General features: G+C 42.1%; 1 protein-coding gene across 3 annotated transcripts in view; it reads right to left on the minus strand.

The window, feature by feature from the left end:
* macf1b (microtubule actin crosslinking factor 1b) overlaps positions 1-18395 on the minus strand; it is a 31066-nt gene that overhangs the window by 1927 nt on the left and 10744 nt on the right. For 2 of the 3 annotated variants that reach the window (XM_051407587.1, XM_051407588.1), the window contains exons 2-39: positions 15016-15752; positions 14781-14837; positions 14482-14652; positions 13481-13647; positions 13212-13371; positions 13019-13103; positions 12459-12703; positions 11685-11804; positions 11414-11521; positions 11073-11291; positions 10504-10707; positions 10164-10395; positions 9813-10039; positions 9589-9711; positions 9401-9502; positions 8858-8959; positions 8582-8746; positions 8243-8398; positions 7662-7859; positions 7151-7279; positions 6869-7039; positions 6627-6782; positions 6318-6524; positions 6082-6201; positions 5822-5991; positions 5567-5726; positions 5111-5305; positions 4716-4841; positions 4170-4313; positions 3761-3949; positions 3300-3414; positions 2984-3150; positions 2671-2833; positions 1688-1842; positions 1501-1575; positions 1126-1243; positions 464-609; positions 124-244 (exon numbers count right to left, since the gene is read on the minus strand). In XM_051407587.1, the coding sequence (XP_051263547.1) occupies positions 124-244; positions 464-609; positions 1126-1243; positions 1501-1575; positions 1688-1842; positions 2671-2833; positions 2984-3150; positions 3300-3414; positions 3761-3949; positions 4170-4313; positions 4716-4841; positions 5111-5305; positions 5567-5726; positions 5822-5991; positions 6082-6201; positions 6318-6524; positions 6627-6782; positions 6869-7039; positions 7151-7279; positions 7662-7859; positions 8243-8398; positions 8582-8746; positions 8858-8959; positions 9401-9502; positions 9589-9711; positions 9813-10039; positions 10164-10395; positions 10504-10707; positions 11073-11291; positions 11414-11521; positions 11685-11804; positions 12459-12703; positions 13019-13103; positions 13212-13371; positions 13481-13647; positions 14482-14652; positions 14781-14837; positions 15016-15672 (6325 nt within the window). In that variant the 5' untranslated portion in view covers positions 15673-15752. The remainder of the gene's footprint in view (positions 1-123; positions 245-463; positions 610-1125; positions 1244-1500; positions 1576-1687; positions 1843-2670; positions 2834-2983; positions 3151-3299; positions 3415-3760; positions 3950-4169; positions 4314-4715; positions 4842-5110; positions 5306-5566; positions 5727-5821; positions 5992-6081; positions 6202-6317; positions 6525-6626; positions 6783-6868; positions 7040-7150; positions 7280-7661; positions 7860-8242; positions 8399-8581; positions 8747-8857; positions 8960-9400; positions 9503-9588; positions 9712-9812; positions 10040-10163; positions 10396-10503; positions 10708-11072; positions 11292-11413; positions 11522-11684; positions 11805-12458; positions 12704-13018; positions 13104-13211; positions 13372-13480; positions 13648-14481; positions 14653-14780; positions 14838-15015; positions 15753-18395) is intronic. The other variant, XM_051407589.1, reaches the window with a different exon arrangement.

Below are 18395 nucleotides of genomic sequence, written 5' to 3' on the forward strand. Positions count from 1 at the left end.
AGACAGGACAAAGGGTTAACTCACCGTCTCAAGTTAAAAGTCCTTTTTCTGTTTGTGTATCCCGTGAAAAATCTAATTCTGCAGGAAAATTTGCTTCAAAATAAGAAAAGGTGAGTGGCTGACCTGATGGCGAGGGAGAATTGTCCTCCCCTGTTGTGACAAACTGTAGATCAGACCCCAAAGCAGCGATGGAGCTCCTGGGACGAATGCAGCGGTCACCTGAGAAACTTCTGCGGAGTAATGCCTAAAGCAAAGCATGTTAGACTAGTTAGAGAAAGATGTCTGAATGGTAAAATATGTATGATATGACAACAGGATTATTCACCTGGTATCACTCAATATTTATTTTATACATATTTTGATATCAAAATACTACACTACAAGTAGCTATCTACATGAAAAGATTTCCATAAAAAACCAGGATGTTGCTGGAGCCAGTAACGGCAAACAGCTTTTGTCTTGCCTTGCGTGTCATGGGGCTGGTGGGGGCGGACGCACTGCTGTAGAGGCTGAGGCTTGAGTTGGACCTGCTGACAGTCAAACCCTTAGAAGAGCTTCCTGCAGGGGACAAGTACTTCTCCTTGATCTTCAGGTTGGTCCTACCTTTCACTGTTGGTGACACAGCAGGTGAGTTTAACAGAATGCTGCAAAAACATGTAATTCATGGTAGCCACCTTTCTAATAATAGCCAACAGACACTTTCTACATTAGTAATTGACGCAAGATTGCCTATATAAGTCAGTATACAATATCAAAACTTACCAGAATATTTAGGGGGAAACACTGCAATGTTTGACTAGTTTTTATAGTTGCATGCATGCTAAATCATTTAAGAACCCATAATGTACACAAACAATATCTGACATTAGCTACAATTATACTGTAGATGGCACAGAAGAAAAAATAGAACCCTAAATTCAAGTCGGTTTGTTGTATGTGGAACATTTACATTAGAAAAAAGGTTCATCTGACATCAGTAATGTAAGCAGCATGTATCACTTTTAGTCATACCAGGTGCTGACGACTTGTCATACTACAGTAAATAATAGCTTGTCTTGGGTGCTCTGTTTTGTTTAAAAAATATAGTTTGCAGGAATTATGAGAAGGTAGGAGTAGTGTACTGACCTCTGCAGGGGTCATTCTTGACTAGGAACTCATCAAGAGCAGTCCAGCCTCCTCCCACCCTGACCATCAACGTGCTCCGCAGGATACGAACCATCCGCAGCTGTTGGGAATCTCCAAACTGCAGCAACCAGACAAAATATGGAATGCAAGTTATAGTTTTTGAAGCACTCGTCAGTGTGGCATCTTCACACTGCGTCCCCAAGAAGTCACCGATGTGTCCAAAGGCCATGTTCTTTCCAATCACCCAGGTATCATATGTTGATTCCAAACAAACCGGAAATGTAAAGCATATCACTTCCTGTATGGCCACTGAGGACCAAAATGTCAAAATTTGCTTTAATATCTTTTTAATTATTGTCTATAAAAATGACTCACCCTGTATCTATTGGCACTAATTTGCTCCACTTGGAACCTCTTGGGGCAGTTACACTGCGATACCTGTCGACTCACCTAAAGAAGGCAAAGAAATTAGAAGGTGTTTTAGTAAGCATAACAATAAGTGTCATAATAAATCAGCCACTGATGAGTCAAACTTTATTTGTGTGTTTTCTTAGGGACATACCTCTTCGTTGATTTGATCTGCATCCAGAGTTCTCCTGTAGGGATCTCTGCTGGGGTGAAGCGCGCTCACAAACTCATAGTAGTCGATGAAGCCGTCGCTGTTAATGTCAAAGATGTTTGCCACTGCATTCATCTCCAGAGAGTTGGTGGGAAATTCTACAGGACAGAGGTGAAAAGCCAATGCGATTTAAAGGTGTGTTAACTTTAGATATGGCAGAACATACTATAAACACTGGAAACAATGAAGATATGTCATGAACACCAACAGCTTAGAAATGTGCCAGTGAAACAGAATCATTTAAATTCACTTATTTAAATAATGTTAACAGGACGGAATTAGTTTTTTAGTTTCCTTTAAATTTTATAAATTATGGTAACTCAAAAACAGTGATGGACAGTGTTGGGTCAGATTACTTTGAAATGTAATCAGTTACTGAATACAAATTACATAGCAATTTTTGTAATTAGTAACGGATTACAAAAAGATTTAATCTATATTTATCTGGATTACTTCTGGATTACAGAATGTTGTCTCTGGTTATTTATCCATTTTGGATCCATGCTGAAAACCACTGCTGTTGTTAGCATGATTTTTAGCTGTCCACTGCTAATCCCAGGGTCCTTTGGGTCGAGTCTGTCAACCATTCAGAGGCTGTGTTCCTGATTTATCTACCAATCTCTACCAATAGAAGCTGTGTGGGCCTCTGTGTGGCAGCTTTGATCACAAATACACTGCACAATGGAAGAACATGAGATTTAAGATCTAAAGACCCCAGAGGGTTAATAGCATTGGTTATCATAGAAAAAAGTTTCATCATTTTTAAAAGTGCCATATTTGAAATATGTAATAAAAAATGTAACTAAGTAATCCTTGACAATGTAACTACAATCTAAATACAATTTCTTTTCCTAATGTAATCTGATTACATAATACTTATTACATGTAATTAGTTACTACCCAAGTGTATCACAAGTGGGTCTTACTGGAGGCAAGGACATAATCCACAAACTCCTTCTGGCTGATGCGTCCATCCTGGTCCCGGTCGATGCTGCGGAACACGTCCAAGATCCGTGACTTCAAATGACTAATCCACAGTATGTAACGCTTTCGCCAAATATTGAAGTCGAAGTTTGCAAATTCTTCCATCTGTCAAAAAATGGAAAATATCACTACATCTCTGTTACATCAAGTTTTGTAAAGCAAAATTTTTTATAAAACATGTTCAGAGGACTACATTGGCCAGCTCTAATGGCAGCCTAATGGTTAAAATGTGTACAGTTTTAAGAGTACAATAACCTCTTTGAGTGCTTGCTGGTGTTGTTCCAGATGTTTTTGTCTCGCCACAGCCAAAAGCCAAAGCTTCTGCCACTGACTGACCAGCTGACTGAGCTCTGGGGTCTGGGGGTCGAGGTGCTCCAGGGGAATAGGTACAACAGGCTGCAGCTTCAGAGTGCTCCTCCTCTCTGGATGCAGAAACAGCAAAACATGGAATCAGCTCAGGCAACTCATTTAACTAATTGCTCTACACATCCTCATCAGTGAGACAGTCATCACGCTGTCAATGCTTGTGTTTTGTGTTCATAGAACATACACTGTGGTCATGGTGGCTTACTTGTGAGTGGCCGTTTGCTGGGGGAAACTTGCTGTTTAGAGATGCTCTTGTGTTTGCAGGACTTGGTGGCATGTTCAACTTCTGGAAACTTTTTATTCAACTCCTCCATGAATACCTGCAGAGAGGGATGAGCATAATGTTCTGTAAGTGCTCAATTGTATAGTTACACTGTAACCAGGGTAAAGTACTTTATGACGAAATTGTAGGAGGTCACAGAAACCACATCTGTTTGATATTAAAGTGTGTGTATATTCTCCAACAGTGCTGTAAAAAAAGGAGATGGCACCCTGCGCTTTCTGTAAGCCACCAGAGGCAGAAAGATACCAACACAGGCCACCAGAAACTGCTGTGGAGTGTTTCAAAGATGCATCCTGATCATTCCCCAGCATGTAATGGAGTACAGAGGTGGTCTCTCTTAGTAAGATATGGTTGGTAGCTCATAAAACAGAGAAATAACATACTGCGTGCTGCTCAATCAGTTCTTGGTTCTGCTCTGTGGTGTCAGCTGGAGGCTCTTGGTCTCTGAGGCTGAGGGCTTCCTCCGCTGAGGAGATCCAGTCCAGCAGCCTCTGGACTTCCTCTCTCTCTGCCTCTATTGCTGCCAAGCTGGCCTGGATCTTCTGGCCCTGCTGCTGAGCCCAGGTCTGAACCTGACTCAGAAAATGAGGCAGGGGAGGAAATGACACATTCAGATGCTTAAAATGTTGACACTGTTTTACAGTTCAAAAATGCTGCAGATACTGAAACAGTGTCCTGCAGTCGTTATTTTCAAGTACCTAATGGACAGCAACCAAAGTAAAGAGTTATTTATCATGTATTTAATCCCTAGGGAAAATGACTTTGAATTTTGCTCATCGTGCAGGCACGCACCTCCTCATAGCGGGTCTTGGTGACACTGATCCAAGATTTTAGGGTGATTATGGAGTCTGGGTGACAGGAGGCCAGGATCTCCTCACCCAGACAATGGATGTTCTGTAACTCCACCGCCTGAGCCTGCAAGGCACTCATGGATTCCTTTAGAGGTGAAGAAAAAAGGAATTACTCAGCAGTTTATCCAGTAAAACACATTATTCTCATGCAGGATGAGCCATTTTTGTGTCATCAATAAAAATTCTATAATTTTTTTTACAAATTTTACAAAAATCTTTTTTTTTCTTTTTAGAAGTGTTACACATTTGTGCTTAAACAAGAAGGTAATAACTAATATGTCCTTCAACCAGTTGAATGGCTTTAAGCATGAACGCAAATATCCCCCCCAGCTTAACTACCCTTGTATTCAGTATTATACTGAATCATTATCAGCAGCAATTTGTTGTTCTGTAAGCTGACCCTGACCTTTGGCCTCCCCGAAGGCAGACAAGACAGTAAAAACAGTATTTCCCTATAGGGAGTGATAAAATATCATGTTATACTGACCTTGTGTTGTTTACGGAAAGCAAGCAAACCTTCCTCCTCCTCTGGTATCACCCCATACTTCAGTATCCTCTCTGCCTCAGTGAGGCGTTCCATGAAAGAGTGGACAAGGCCATCAAACTTTTCAGCCTAACAAGAACAAAGACAAAGATTGAGATAAGAGTAGGGATTGGGCCTACTTATTAACTTTTATGAATGGCCAGATATCAGCTAAATGCTATTTATTTGCTTATTTGCTTCCTTCAAACTGAATTTTATATATGGGTGTCTTTTTATGTAAGGACAAAATTTCCACAATTTATTGCATATCGACAGCATCAGTCCAACAATATCAAAAGGAAAAGGATCACAATTTAAAAGCCTGCTGACCTTCTACCTTTATAATTTGTGAGAACTACCTGCTGAAGCGCAGCCTCCAGTCTGTCCTGCTTGCTGACTGACAGTTTGCACACATCCTCCCAGCGGCCCTCCAGCTCGTCCATCTGCTCCTGCAGCCAGTGAGCGTCAGCTGTGCTGCTCCTGGTCAGATCCCTCACAGAGCGCTTCAGGGTCCTAATGCATCCGGCTCGCTTCCCCAGCTCCTTTTGGAAGGCCTAAAAGAAATAAACATTTGTGGAGTAACAGCAATTTTGCTATGAGACAGAATTGTAATGAAACTGGCACATAATATGCAATGCAAAGTCCAAGTCAGTTTAATTTAGTATAAATATTATATTTCTTTACAGCAGCTATACACATGTATGTGTAAAAATGAGTTTACAAACAAGCATTAATACTGTGTTCCTATTGTTTGTATCTGTTTAACATTGTGAATTATTGAAGCCACGCAATAAAATACATGATAGGTGTTGTACCTTGTGTTTGTCTATCAGGTTGTGCACCATGTCTTTGTCTCCACCAACAGGAACATCCTCAGCTAGCTGGGGCTCCGCTCTGTACAGCCAGTCATTCAGGGCCTGCAGAGCATCAGTGAATCTACCTGAGAACAGCAGCGCTTCCTCCAGCTTGTGTTGTCTGAAAGAAGAAAAGCAGGAATTTGGGTAAATTTGGGTAAAAGATTTTTATGTTTGATAGAAATCTGAATGTGTCTCTGTCTAACTGTATCACACCTCTCCATGGACTTGCCACTGATGGTGTCCCACGTGTCTTTGAGTTCAGCCAGTAGATTTTCCAGATGCTGTCTATCATGGCTGGTTTGAGCTCTTTCGTGAAGGCTGCGTCCATTCTTCGATGTAGCTTCGTACATAGGCCTCTTTGACCTCAGCAGTTTTTGGAACTCCTATTCACAAAGTAAGTGATCAATGAAGGTGTTCATATACATATGGGCAGCAAATAAACCAAGTTTTATTTATTGTGACGCCTACTGCACCTTCTGCTCGGTCAGTTGTTGTTTAATCTCCTCGTGGGACACAGCGATCTCTTTATGTGTGTCTAGTGTCTGCTCTACCTCCGTCATCCAGTCCACTAGCAGGCGCCACGATTCATTAAACTGAAATTTGAGAAATGAATACAGATACATTATTATACAAAAGTTCCTCAGGGTGGAAGTCACACCTAAGGTACATGTACAGTTGGATATATATTAGAGCTGATATAGTGATATACCTGTTTGGCATTCTTTTTGACCTCCTCCAGCGTCCGGCCTCTTTCTGAAGCGCGCTGCTGTAGCTTTTTGTAGCGATCCTGGACGGTCATGATTAGGTTATGAATGACATCACAGTCTTCCTTCCTGCTCAGCTCTATTAGTCTACGGGCTGTGTTCTCCGCTGTGCTCTTCTTCTCACCGTGACTGTTCACTTCATTTACCAGCGCCTGTACAAATAAAAGCATTCATGAACCAAAAGTGAACACTTCCAAATGTAACTCTGGATGTGAAGCAGGTAGATAGACTACAGCAGGTATAAGAAGACCTACTCTGTGCTCCTGCAGTTGAGTACAAACTGTGTCCAGAGCAAAGCTGGGAGCAGGAAGAAGGCCAATAGACTCTTCACATTTGCTCATCTTAGTGAGAAGCTCCTGGACGTTACTGTGGAACTCCTTGGCCAGACTCAGCCCTTCTGTAAGCTTCGCCTGTGGGAACAGCACGACACTCAGATCACACACTAAATGAATGGTAAATCAACAGGTTGATACATGACGATGAAGAGTTAAATAACCTTTCGCTCCTGGACTTTGCTGTAAACAGAAGCCCATTTCTGTTCGAGAATAGACAAGCTGTGTTCAGTGCTCGATCCCCGGACGACATTACTGCTCTCCAGCATCCTGTGGATGGCATTCTTCACATCTGTGTAGGCGTGAAGCTTTGACTCCATCTCATTGCACAAATCCTTTTGTGGGTGAGAAGAAGAAAGAGTTTTTAAACAAGACATTTTTTTCTCTGTGTTGTAATTTCTTATGCAAGTCTTTATTTTGACAGCCAGAAGTCTGGTCTGTTTTACCAAGTGTGCATTGAGTCTTTCACTGGCAGAGTCCGGCATTCCCCACATGGTTTTAGAGGAGGACAGTCTCAGGTCTGTGTTCTCCAGCCACTGCAGAAGATCCTGAATCTCCATTGTAACATCTTGTACCTGCAGTAAACACAAACAGAATGAATGTGAAGTCCTCCTATGATGGTGTGGGTGCATTTGTACAAATTATTAGATTCATTAATATAATAAATTATTATTTAACTTTAAACTTTGCTTTCTTTTATGACAATGAAAGCCACACGTTTATATTTGGACTGGCCTCTACGTGCTTGTATGATCAGCTTTACAATCACCACAAGAGGGCGCCATGATACATTGATAATGAAGCATAAAATGCAGTACAGCTGAGAAAATTATGCATCCTGATAAACTGCATAACATTGTATTATATATATATATATATATATATATATATATTATATATATAATTGTTTTTCTATACCACTGTAACAAAATAATGGATCTGCTTTTCTCTCTTCACCTGACTCAGTCTGTTCTCTAGTTCCAGCTGCCTGCGTTCAGTCTCACAGCGGACAAACTCCCAGCTTTCATTGAGTTGCTCCAGCCGAGACTGCGGACCATGCGGGCTGTCCCCGGACCCAACCTCCCGCAGCCCCCTGCCTGCCTGGTTCAGGGACTCCATCGTGCGAACATGCGACATGACATCATTACGCAAGACCTTGCAGAAGGAAGAGGCATTGGAGGTCAGAGATTTATCATGGTATCAGTAGCTGTGGAATTCAGATGTGTTGCTTGGAGGTGTTGGGAGCTCATTGTTTCCTTGTATTTGTTATGACACGATTCTAGCAGTGTGTTTTGTTGGTGAAGTATAAACTGAAATAATGAAAAAGTTTGTAGGCACAATGGTGAACACTTTCAGGAGACGGAAGTCTGTAATATATTCAAGGCTAGGTGTTATCTCGCAAACCCACAGCTCTCTCAAAGTTATAAAGAAAAGAGCTCTATCACACTATCTCCTACCTGACAGTGTAGCCCTATAATGAAGAGCTTATTTTGAAATGCTCATCACTATATATTGTTGTGTTTGGGGCACTACCCAACCTTGTGTTTGGCCAGCTCTATTTCACAGGCCTGCAGGTCGATGCTGATTGGCTGGCTGTCCTGCAGTTGTTCAGCGGTCCGGGAAAGCCATGTGTGCAGCTCATCCAGTGTGTTTTGGAACTGACCCAGACCCAGCAGAGCACACTCCAGTTGATGCTGGTGGCAAAAAAGTTAAATATATTTTTTTCTTTTTCACAGTATTTTTCATTTTCCAGCCAAATGTAATTTCTACTGGTCTAGCCATCTGTTGTTAGTGTAACTTAACATTTTAATAACACATAGTGGATTAACGTGTCATGCTAATATAATTGATAATGCTATCTGCTTGCATATTCTCACCTGTCTGCCGACAGTCTCTGACTCCAGGCTGTCCCAGCGCTGTCTGAAGTCACACAGCGGTGAGACGGAGCCTGGGCGCTCCGAGCCTGGAGACAGCCGACACACAAAGCGATGGTTCAGGCTTTCTATCTCTATTTTCTTCTGGTAAAGTTCTCGCTTAAATTCCTGCAGGAAAGAATAAAAACAGAAAATATAATAGTTATAATAAAATACAATATGCGACCAACATACTTTGATCGTTGGTGGTTATGGGTGTACTACAGTGTATTAACTCACCTTGAGATCGCATAGCTGATCTTTGACTGATTCCAGGTCAGTCCCTACTATGAACTCTTCAGTAGACCTCAGCTCAGCAGACTTCAACCACTCAAACAGACCCTGTGAGCAAAACCATTACATTGAAGAACATTAAATGTCATACTGTATCACTCAGCCCTGAATGTTGCCATGTTGTGTGACTTTAACATCCAATACATTTAGTTCTCAACAGCCAAATATGTAACCCTGTTGGCATATACAGCTGGATACATTTCAGATTCTTCTTTTGATACTGTGTCACACAGTGTGCACCATTAAACTCATTTGCCTTTGGCAGAGGACCCCACAATCTGTCCGTCACTCATAAGTAAAGCTACAGGGAGTCTGAACTTAACAAAATAACAGACTAGCTTTGTCACTGGCAGGATGCCATAACACCGCTTGAGTCAGGCAGTGGTGGCCAAAGTGTAATGTTTGATATGGCTATGATACTGACCAGGCAATGTTTGTTAGTATGGGTATACATATACACATAAGTGTATGTTGTATATTGACACACACCTGCATAGTGTCTTGATAATGTAGCGCCATCTGCAAGGACTCCTCCAGCTTTTTGTGACATTCGTTCCACAGTTTGCTCAAGTTGTTCCATGTGCAATAAAGCTTTAAGACAGCGAAAACACAAGGTTCCAAGTTAGCCGACACAACATCATGAGTTAAAAAGGATTTTATTTAAATATATTTCTTACTTCATCTAGGCTCTTTGTGACATCTGGTTTGTCTGTATCCCCACATGCTGACATCAGATCCATTCCCAAAACGCCAAGGGTGTCCAGATCTCCCTGTAAACTGTCAATATCCTCCCTGAGAGTCTATGATTCAAGTTGAAAGGATGGAAAAAGGTTATCTGGTGTATTATATATAACAATATGGGTTTCTTATGCGTGATTCCTTTAAGAGCTTCCAGACTAACCTGCATGGTTTCAAGGCTCTGGCGGATTGTTTCGGAGTCTGTCCGACTAGAATTGAGATCCAAAACTGCCTGCTGAGCATCACTGAGAGCAGCCGTGACATCGCTTACATCACTCCAGAACTTCAAGGCTAGATCCAAGAGTTTGAGCAGCCAGCTTTCCCTCTCCTGGGCCTGAGTATACGTCTCATCCCACATCTGGGACAGGCTGGACACTCGCTCCTGGATTGCTAAGATCACAAAGATATAACAGGGATATCGTTTAGAATTTCCGGCAGTAGATAGCATTGCTACTTGTACGCCTCATGTGCACTAGGACAATATCATGTCTTTATACAAACAAGATCACATTACCTGTACCGACAGATCCATCACCAGCTGCCTGTGTGTTAGCCAGCAGCTCATCTGCTTGTGTTTTGACGCTACCAAGGCCCAGCTCCAGCTTGGACAGCTCAGCCAGGGTGAGCTTGTTGTCCTGCAGCTGCTCCTGGATCCTTGGGGTGAGGCCTTGCAGAGAGCTGGGAGTCTGTATTCGACTGCGCAGGCGGTCAAGACTCTCTCTGATAAGGTTCATCCTCTCATTCAGCTGTAGGTACAAGAAAAGACATGAAGTTGTGTGCTTGTGTGTATTTTTGATATATTGTTAAGTGTAGGGCTGCTTCCAACATTTCCAGCATTATCCAATCGTTTTTACCTGCGTGAATCGAGGCAAGGACTCCTCGAGCAGACTGGCAGTTTCTCTGACCCGGTCTCTGATGGCCCTATGCTGCTCCTCAGCCTCTGTAGCCTTTCGACAGAACTCATCACCCTGAATGGGGTTTAGTTCTGACAAGCGTTTTGCCAGAGAGCATAAGCGTGCAATCAAGGGTCTGTGTTCTGCTATAGACTCCCTCAGACCCTTAGTAGAAGAGAGATAAAAAGAAAGGTTTAATAACAATGTGGTGAGCAGACTTTTTTCAGAAATAACCTGATTTTAGTTTAATCCCTTAAATGGATATGGGTTGAAAGAAATCACATGGTCTCACTTTCATTGGCATACCTGACCAAACTAAAATGCCATTATAGGACACTGGGTGAAAGGTAACCCTGTCAGGAAGTAAATTACATTAAAGAACTGTACTGGAACAGAACAGTTCATTTTACTGAAGAAAATGGTGGCAGACTGTGAAGTATAAAAGGACTTCTTTGTTTAGCTGGACAAAAAAGGGACGGTAAAAAAGGGAAAAGCTGGCAGTCTAATGTGGAGAGGCAGGTTTCTTCTACCTGTAAGAGGTCCTGTTGTTCCCGAAATGCCTCATAGCTAATTGTGCTCAGGGAGAGCTGGCCAATTAGGGTTTGAGTTTCTTCAAGCCAGGGTGAAACCTCAGCAAAGCCCTCAGAGAGCTGGAGAAGAAGCGACTGAGCATGCTCAAGCTGCAGGACCACATGGGAATTTGTGGCTGAGGTGGTGTTGCATTGTTCCTGTAAGGCATCTAATGGGGTCTGCATGGAGAAGTGACAGTAAAATACAGACATTTGAAATTTTAAATGTACTTTTAAACTTAAAAGTGCATATATTTGCATTGTCAGCAAGATGGTTGCATTAAATGAAATGTGGAGAATACCCGCAAATCGCCTGTTTCTCCTTCATCGCTATATGTCAACAGGATTTCAGCAATCTTCACCATCTTCTCAATGTTGAACCTGTGCTGGAGAATCTCCACTGCCAGAATCTGTTCAGGAGATAATACAGCAAATCAGATTCACTTACCAAGCATCATTTAAATGAATTTTGTAAAACTACAAATAACACAAACATATAATGTTTTTTATTCAACGTGGGAAAATGTTTATTTAGTTATTTAGTTCAGTGATATATGTGCATAATGTCCGGACCTTCTGCTCATAGAGTTGTTCCGATATGAGTTCTGGATTCAGATGAATGGTTTTCAGCTTTTCGAGGCTCAGCGCTGTGTCTCTGAACCAAGCCATCTCCTTCACCACTGCCTGTTCCAGCTGATGAGAACACATTGTATGTTAGGATAGCATTATTAACGGCATAACTGAAACCTAACACCACCTGGCAGTATCATTCTGGGTTATAAATGATTAGAATTAAAATAATCTTGTTGTTCTTCAACATTAATGAATGACAGGGCTTTGTAAAGTATAAGTGTGTGAGAACAGCAGTGAAACATATGTTAAACCAAATCTTGGCTTCCACAATGCTATTCAGAAATGTGGTCAGCAATTAAACATAGTTTGCAACACTATGCTAAGCTACATATCAAAGCTCAAAATTAGCCAGATTTATTTACGATTATTATATAACTTTTGCTCTCACCGCAAACTGATATTTACACCCTCTAATAACCATTTTGCTCCACTAATGTAAGAGTGCTGTACTAAAGCACAGTGTTGATTTTGAAATTAGAGGTAGGTTTAGGTGCATATTGATGAGATGACAGCAGCTTAACTATTAGCTTAGCTATTTTTTCTTTTCTTGTATATAAGTTATAGGTATGTGATGATAAGAAAATGACCGTGTCACATAAACTAGCCACATGTATCAAATTCTCGAACAGGCTTTCACTACTTTCCACTAAAACTAGTTGGCAACACTGTTAAAGTATCTGACTGGTTCATTGTAGGACTGCGTGGGAACATTACCCTCTGTCTCTCAGCTGCACATAGTACTGCATCTCCAGCATGTGTCTGCGCTCCTGCTGCCCCCAGGAGCTCCCTCTCGATGCGGCCCAGCCACAGGTGGAGGTCCTCCTGGCTGGAGGTACAGCGACTGGAGGCCTCCAGGGCCTGCTCCAGCCTCTGCAACACGTCCAGACTGCTTAGACTCAGCACAGAGCAACGGATACGCAGAGCATCCATCTTCTCCTGTACCTGCTGGGCTTCCTCCTCTGAAACAAGGGACATAAGTCCAATTGAAAATATTCAAAAATACTTCTTTTTACTGACATTTTTATGGTAGAATTGGTCAACTTAACTGATTCAATACTATACCAGATATGTGTTGGAAACTATTTGGACTGGTTATACTGTTTTTACATTTTAATGTATTTTACTCCACATAAAATTTTCTGCAGGAGTATTAATATTATTACATATTTAAACATGTTACAGTGATATAATCTGTTGCTGCTCTACTGGTATAAATCATTTAAAACTAACATTTATTTTTTAGCTTAGTTTGTACCATATGAAGGGAGTTTTACCTGAAATTGCTTCCATTAGATTATGTCCTGCCTTTTGTATTTTTCCTAGATCAGCAGTTTTGACTTGAATCTCTTCAACAACAGCCTAAAAGAAAATGAAAACCTGTCAAAAATACAATTCCCTACTTAAACAGCACAATGCACATTCACAACACCGTACATCCAGCTGAAGCATTCTTGGAAGATTTCTAACCTTGGCCCTCTCTGTGGCCTCTGAGAGATGCAGCATCACTCTCTCTGCATTTCGTAGTTCAGCTAGGGTTTGTTCCACAGATATGAGCCATTGCTGCAAGCTGTCCACTCCTTCCTGGAAGAGCTGGGCCCTGGGAAGAATGAGCTCCAGACTCGCTCTCCTGTCAACAACAAAATGTACATGGATTGTTACCATTGGTGAGTAAGATTTGTATCATGTGGTAAGCTTTGCCAAATGAAAGTGTGGCATTGCCAGTAAAAGTATCTGACCTTTGTTCTGCTTCTAACTGTAAGGCCTCCCACTTCTGTTTGAGAGTGGAGAGCTTGACCTTTGCCTGTTCCCCTTCCTCTCCTGGGTGGGCCTCCACCAGCCGAGGGCCTTCCAGCATCATAGAGTCTATACTACGCCTTCGGTCTGTTAGGAGGCGCTGCAAGAGCTATAAAAAAAAAAAAACAGATAGACGATGAGTAAGATTAAGATTCAAGATTCAAGAAAAAGGACAGATGATAAATATTTTAAAGCCTCTTTCAAAGACTCTTGTATTAAATGACCAGTGTGTTGGATTTAATGGCATCTAGCGGTAAAGTTGCAGATTGCAACTAAATGAATACTGCTTGCCTTCCAAGCATGTAGGACCCACTTCCGGTGTAACAACAGCTCATTCTAAGGTAACAAAAATGCAACAATTCTTATTTTTCTGCAATTATACACTAATGACAACATTATTAATTATTAGTATTAGTATTAGAGTATTATCGAGTAGTATTATATTTCATTTCTGCCAACAGGTCCGCCTAAATGTTATCTTCAGTACTGCAGAAAGTGTTTACCTTGTGTTTGAGGATTAATTTCGGTAAGTAAGAATTGACATTTGTCAAAGCCCCATTCTTGTTTTTTCTGCCTTTGTGTCAGAATTCCTGTCTCATGTATCAAGCTTACATTGTCGAGAGCTAGGCAGGTTTCACCTCATCCACAGAGCTCACAATGGGTGTGATTACAGCTGAAAGGTGAGAGACTTCCCTGCTTTTTTCATACCCCCAGGACATGTTCACAAAGACTTACTGAAGCTCATTGTGGCTATGAACGCCACCCATTCACCATTGAATAGAAGTGAATTTATATTATGAAGGAAGCAGTTGAGCATTTTCCGTGACCTCAGCACACCTTTATATAGGTAAACCTTTCACATGTATCCTCCCTACTATAGCGGCCCATATAGATGTTATTTTGGAGCAAGAAATGAGGTGATGTGATGCTGGCGATAACATACCTTTTGTTCTTGAAGCTGTGCTTTCACCACTTTGACCTCTGAGGATGGGGGTTTCTGATTGGTTGTGAGCTCCTCTATCTCACAGACCCATGTGAGCAAAGCGTCCAGGTTTTGGAGAAATGTCTCAGGATCTGTCGACGCATCCCTCAGTGCCAAGGCAGATCTTGTTCCCTTGATAAAGACCATAACAAAGTGTTAGCTGAATGAATGAAAATTTTGTAGGTGAATGATTCCAGGTGAAAGACGATCTGTTTTACTGTGACAACACAAGCAGAAAAGAGTTAAGGGTTAAAACATACCCTCCACCTATCCAGGCTGGAATCCTGGTCTGAGCTTGAGTGTCCATCACTTTGGAGCTGTGAAATGAAGACAGTCCACATGTTGTCTCAATTCACAAAAACACTGTTTTAAAAAGACCCAACACAGTGTCATGAGATAAAAGATTCCTTTTAAAGAAAGAGTCTAGGTGAGAATAGGTGAGAAAAGGAAAGAATGAAATGGAGGACAGATGAGATTTGTCATGTTTTTATCAACCTCAGCAAGTTCCTCGGCGACACCATTCAGGACTCTAACAGTTCTGGTGACTATGGGGTCTCCTCCCTTATCTCCAGATGGATACTCTGTCACTTCCACAATTTCGGTTACGGTCGTCTCTGTCACCTCCGTCACCTCTGTAACCTCTCGTGATGCCAAAGTCTTCCAGGACCAGGGGCTTCCTTCTCTAGAGTCTCTCCTCTGGAAGCTGGCCCTCCTCTCCGCACTGCTCTTGTCCGAGTGAGCCAGGGGGGATCTGGCAAACTCCGCAGGCACGGTTCTCCTTGTTAGTGTCCCATTTCGGGATGTTTTTATCGGAGAAGGGCTGCTGTGCCAGACATTATCCAGAGTGCTGGTGCTCCTGATTGTGGAGGCAGGAGAGCTGCGGAGGGGTTTGTCCGAAATGGGGGTATGAGCCCCCTCCTCCCTCTTATGATCAATTTCCTTTGCTTCCTTGTCACTCTCCACCTCTCTTTCCTTGTTTGCATCCTCCCTTTCTTGGTCTTTGACAGCCACTTCTGGTTTGGCCTCTCCATGTTGCTCTGTGGGCTGCCACTCTCTTCGTCGTTGATAGCACTCCTTCAAGAAGTCCTCGTCTGACCTCACATGCTTGGACTTCTGGCCCAGGCAGCTGGGCCGGCTGATGAGGTTACCCATAATCCTTCAGCCCAGAGGCTACTGAGGTAATAGGTGAGGTAAGGCCCCACGGCCATGCATGCGGAAGGTCCTTCAGCTACCTAAAATAAGACAAGGGGGCTCTGGGTCATCATACAGTGAACAAGTGCTCATTGTGTAAATCAACAAAAAATATACTCCTCTTCTTTCTTTAAATGCACAAATTCCCTGCTTTCAAGTCACTGAGTACTTCTTGCCACAGCTTAAGTCTTCAGAAAACTGCTATGAGGCTAAATAAAAAAATTGCTACATTTCTGTTCCAACATTGCCCTTTTCTTGGCATTGAAAAACCAGAAGGAACTACAGCAGAGATACTTGGCCTGGATAGTCCCTGTCCCTTTGTCTTCATTTAGACCACATACACACATGCTCTCCATCTATCTCACATCACCAACTGAAATATTCTGGGCTTAGAAATCAACATGACAGGCTTGTCGAGGATCCCACTGTTGAGCCTGGCACAGAGAAGCGGTGGCAAACAGCCAGCTCTTTCTCTAACTGAGCCTGGACCAGTCCTGGGAAACCCGCTAAGGATCTGATCAAATATGACAGCCATAAAAACGCAGACATCGGCTCATTTCTCTGTGGTGAAGGGAGGGGAGTCGGAACACAGAGTGGCATGGGGGCACTGGGGGGTAGTTTAGTAGAAAACATACTGTCCAGCAGTCAACAGTATACCTTCATGTGCAGTATAAAATGATAGGTGTTTTATGGGAACAAATAAATGCTTTTCCATAATGATCTTAGCTTGAAGGATACATGGCTGTTCTCTTACTACTACAGTTTTCCATCAGTGATCTTATCAACATCTTGTTTGACCAAAATGAGTATATTACTGGAAAGACTCTCATTGGCAGTGACAATTTCAAACTGTGTCAGCCGTCTGCTTCCCCCTCAGCTGAGTGCCTTCATTGTTTTGACAGAAGGGTTAAAGGTGAATGTAATTATCTTGGTCTAGAGGAGCTGAGGTGAGCCCATCAGGAGATCACAGTGAGGGTTTCTGTCCTCCCTTTGAGGCGGGATTGGACTGGTCCATTCAGAATTATACAGGTCACCCCAGGTCATGCTTGGTGACTAAAGATCTGTGGGGGGGGCAATATGGGTCAACAACGGGGAAATTGGATTGTTGGCTCCACAAACTACTGAGAAGTATTATTTTCTGTCTTGAAAATGCAGAAGAGGTGGATTTTTAGGGGCGTATGGTACAGTTACATGTTACAGTCATGCCGTAGGCACACAAAATTATGCTGAATATGCAGCTCTCTTATCTTTGCCAGAGGTTTGACACAAAGAAAGAATGCATCCAAGGAGAATTTCACATTGTGTTACTGTCAATATTCCGCCCGTACTTGAATCAGATCTCATGTGTGTGTCCCCTGAATATTAAACAAATTATAATTAAGATATATCACTGCCTTTAACTAAATGAGAGTCTAAAAGTGACCTAGTTTTATATGATGCCTCCATGTGCATTAAGCTAGTAATCATGTATGTCTCTGCAGAGCAGATGACTCAGTCAAGGGATCCACAGGGGAGGACACAGTCAGATCAGAGAGTGGTGCCCAGACAAAGCCCCAGCCTCTCGATCAATGATTACTCAGTTAGCTCAGATCACTGCCCAGCAGTCTCCTGAGGAGGGCAGAGAGAGTGCCTGTGGCCGTGTTCACATGGGTTAACAATTCAAGGGAGAGGGTGTGCCGTGTCTGGTTACTGCACCACATGTGTGGTCGTTTGCTAAATTACACGGTTGCCTCTACAGTGATCTCACAGCAATATGTATGTGAGGATATGCTGAGTAGCCCCATTAGAGTGCACATGGTCTACTACCAGGAAGATATTATTAAAATGTATATATGTAAATATATTATCATTAATATCTCTACTAGATTGGGCCACTCAGACACTGATGTACAGCATACCTTAAATAAAAAGTGACGGGCAGTTTCCTCAAATGAAATAATAAATAACAATGCCATGACCTACATTATTCTACAATCAAAGCAAACCAGGAAAAACCTCTCAAAATGTCCCAAGCTTGTATCTGATATGCACCTTTAAAGCATAATGATACTAGAAGGAGAACCAGGGAACCAGAGAACCACTCCACCATTATAGATGACCTAACCATCCCATCACTTAACCTAGTTTGAAATGGCCCTTAATTCAGCCCAACCCTTCCTCTGCTCTCAGCAGTGATTTATGATACACGACCACAGTCCATTTCCTGATGAATTTGACTACAACCATGGTATAGGGGCTTCTCCATGGTATGGCAAAATAAATATGGGGAAAAAAATCCTACTATATTTTTGTTTGGAAGAAATCAAATACTTAAATTCTACATTTCATGTCTAATTCTTATTGAAAATCTCAATATGGGAGAGACGTGTAGTGTTCTGAGCAACACTTTGAATATCAAAACACTATGCAAAAGATCTAATGTTTGTCTTATGCACTGCATCGATTGACCCATTTACATGATTGAAGATTGTATGGGTGGGTCTGTAATTAGTAGCAGAACAATAATCATCAATCACAACAGTAGTAGCCCTATAATGTTGTGACACTGCTGTGCGTCTGCCTCTGTTAAGGGAGGTCCTGAAGTAGTAATCATGGTAGTGGTCCCTAATCAAGGATGGCAGCTGTGCATTCACCCATGAGAGTCATAACATTTTAGGGTGGATATTGTACAAGGTCACATGTTC

This window comes from Dicentrarchus labrax, unplaced genomic scaffold (genome assembly GCF_905237075.1).
Source record: "Dicentrarchus labrax unplaced genomic scaffold, dlabrax2021, whole genome shotgun sequence".
NCBI lineage: Eukaryota > Metazoa > Chordata > Actinopteri > Moronidae > Dicentrarchus > Dicentrarchus labrax.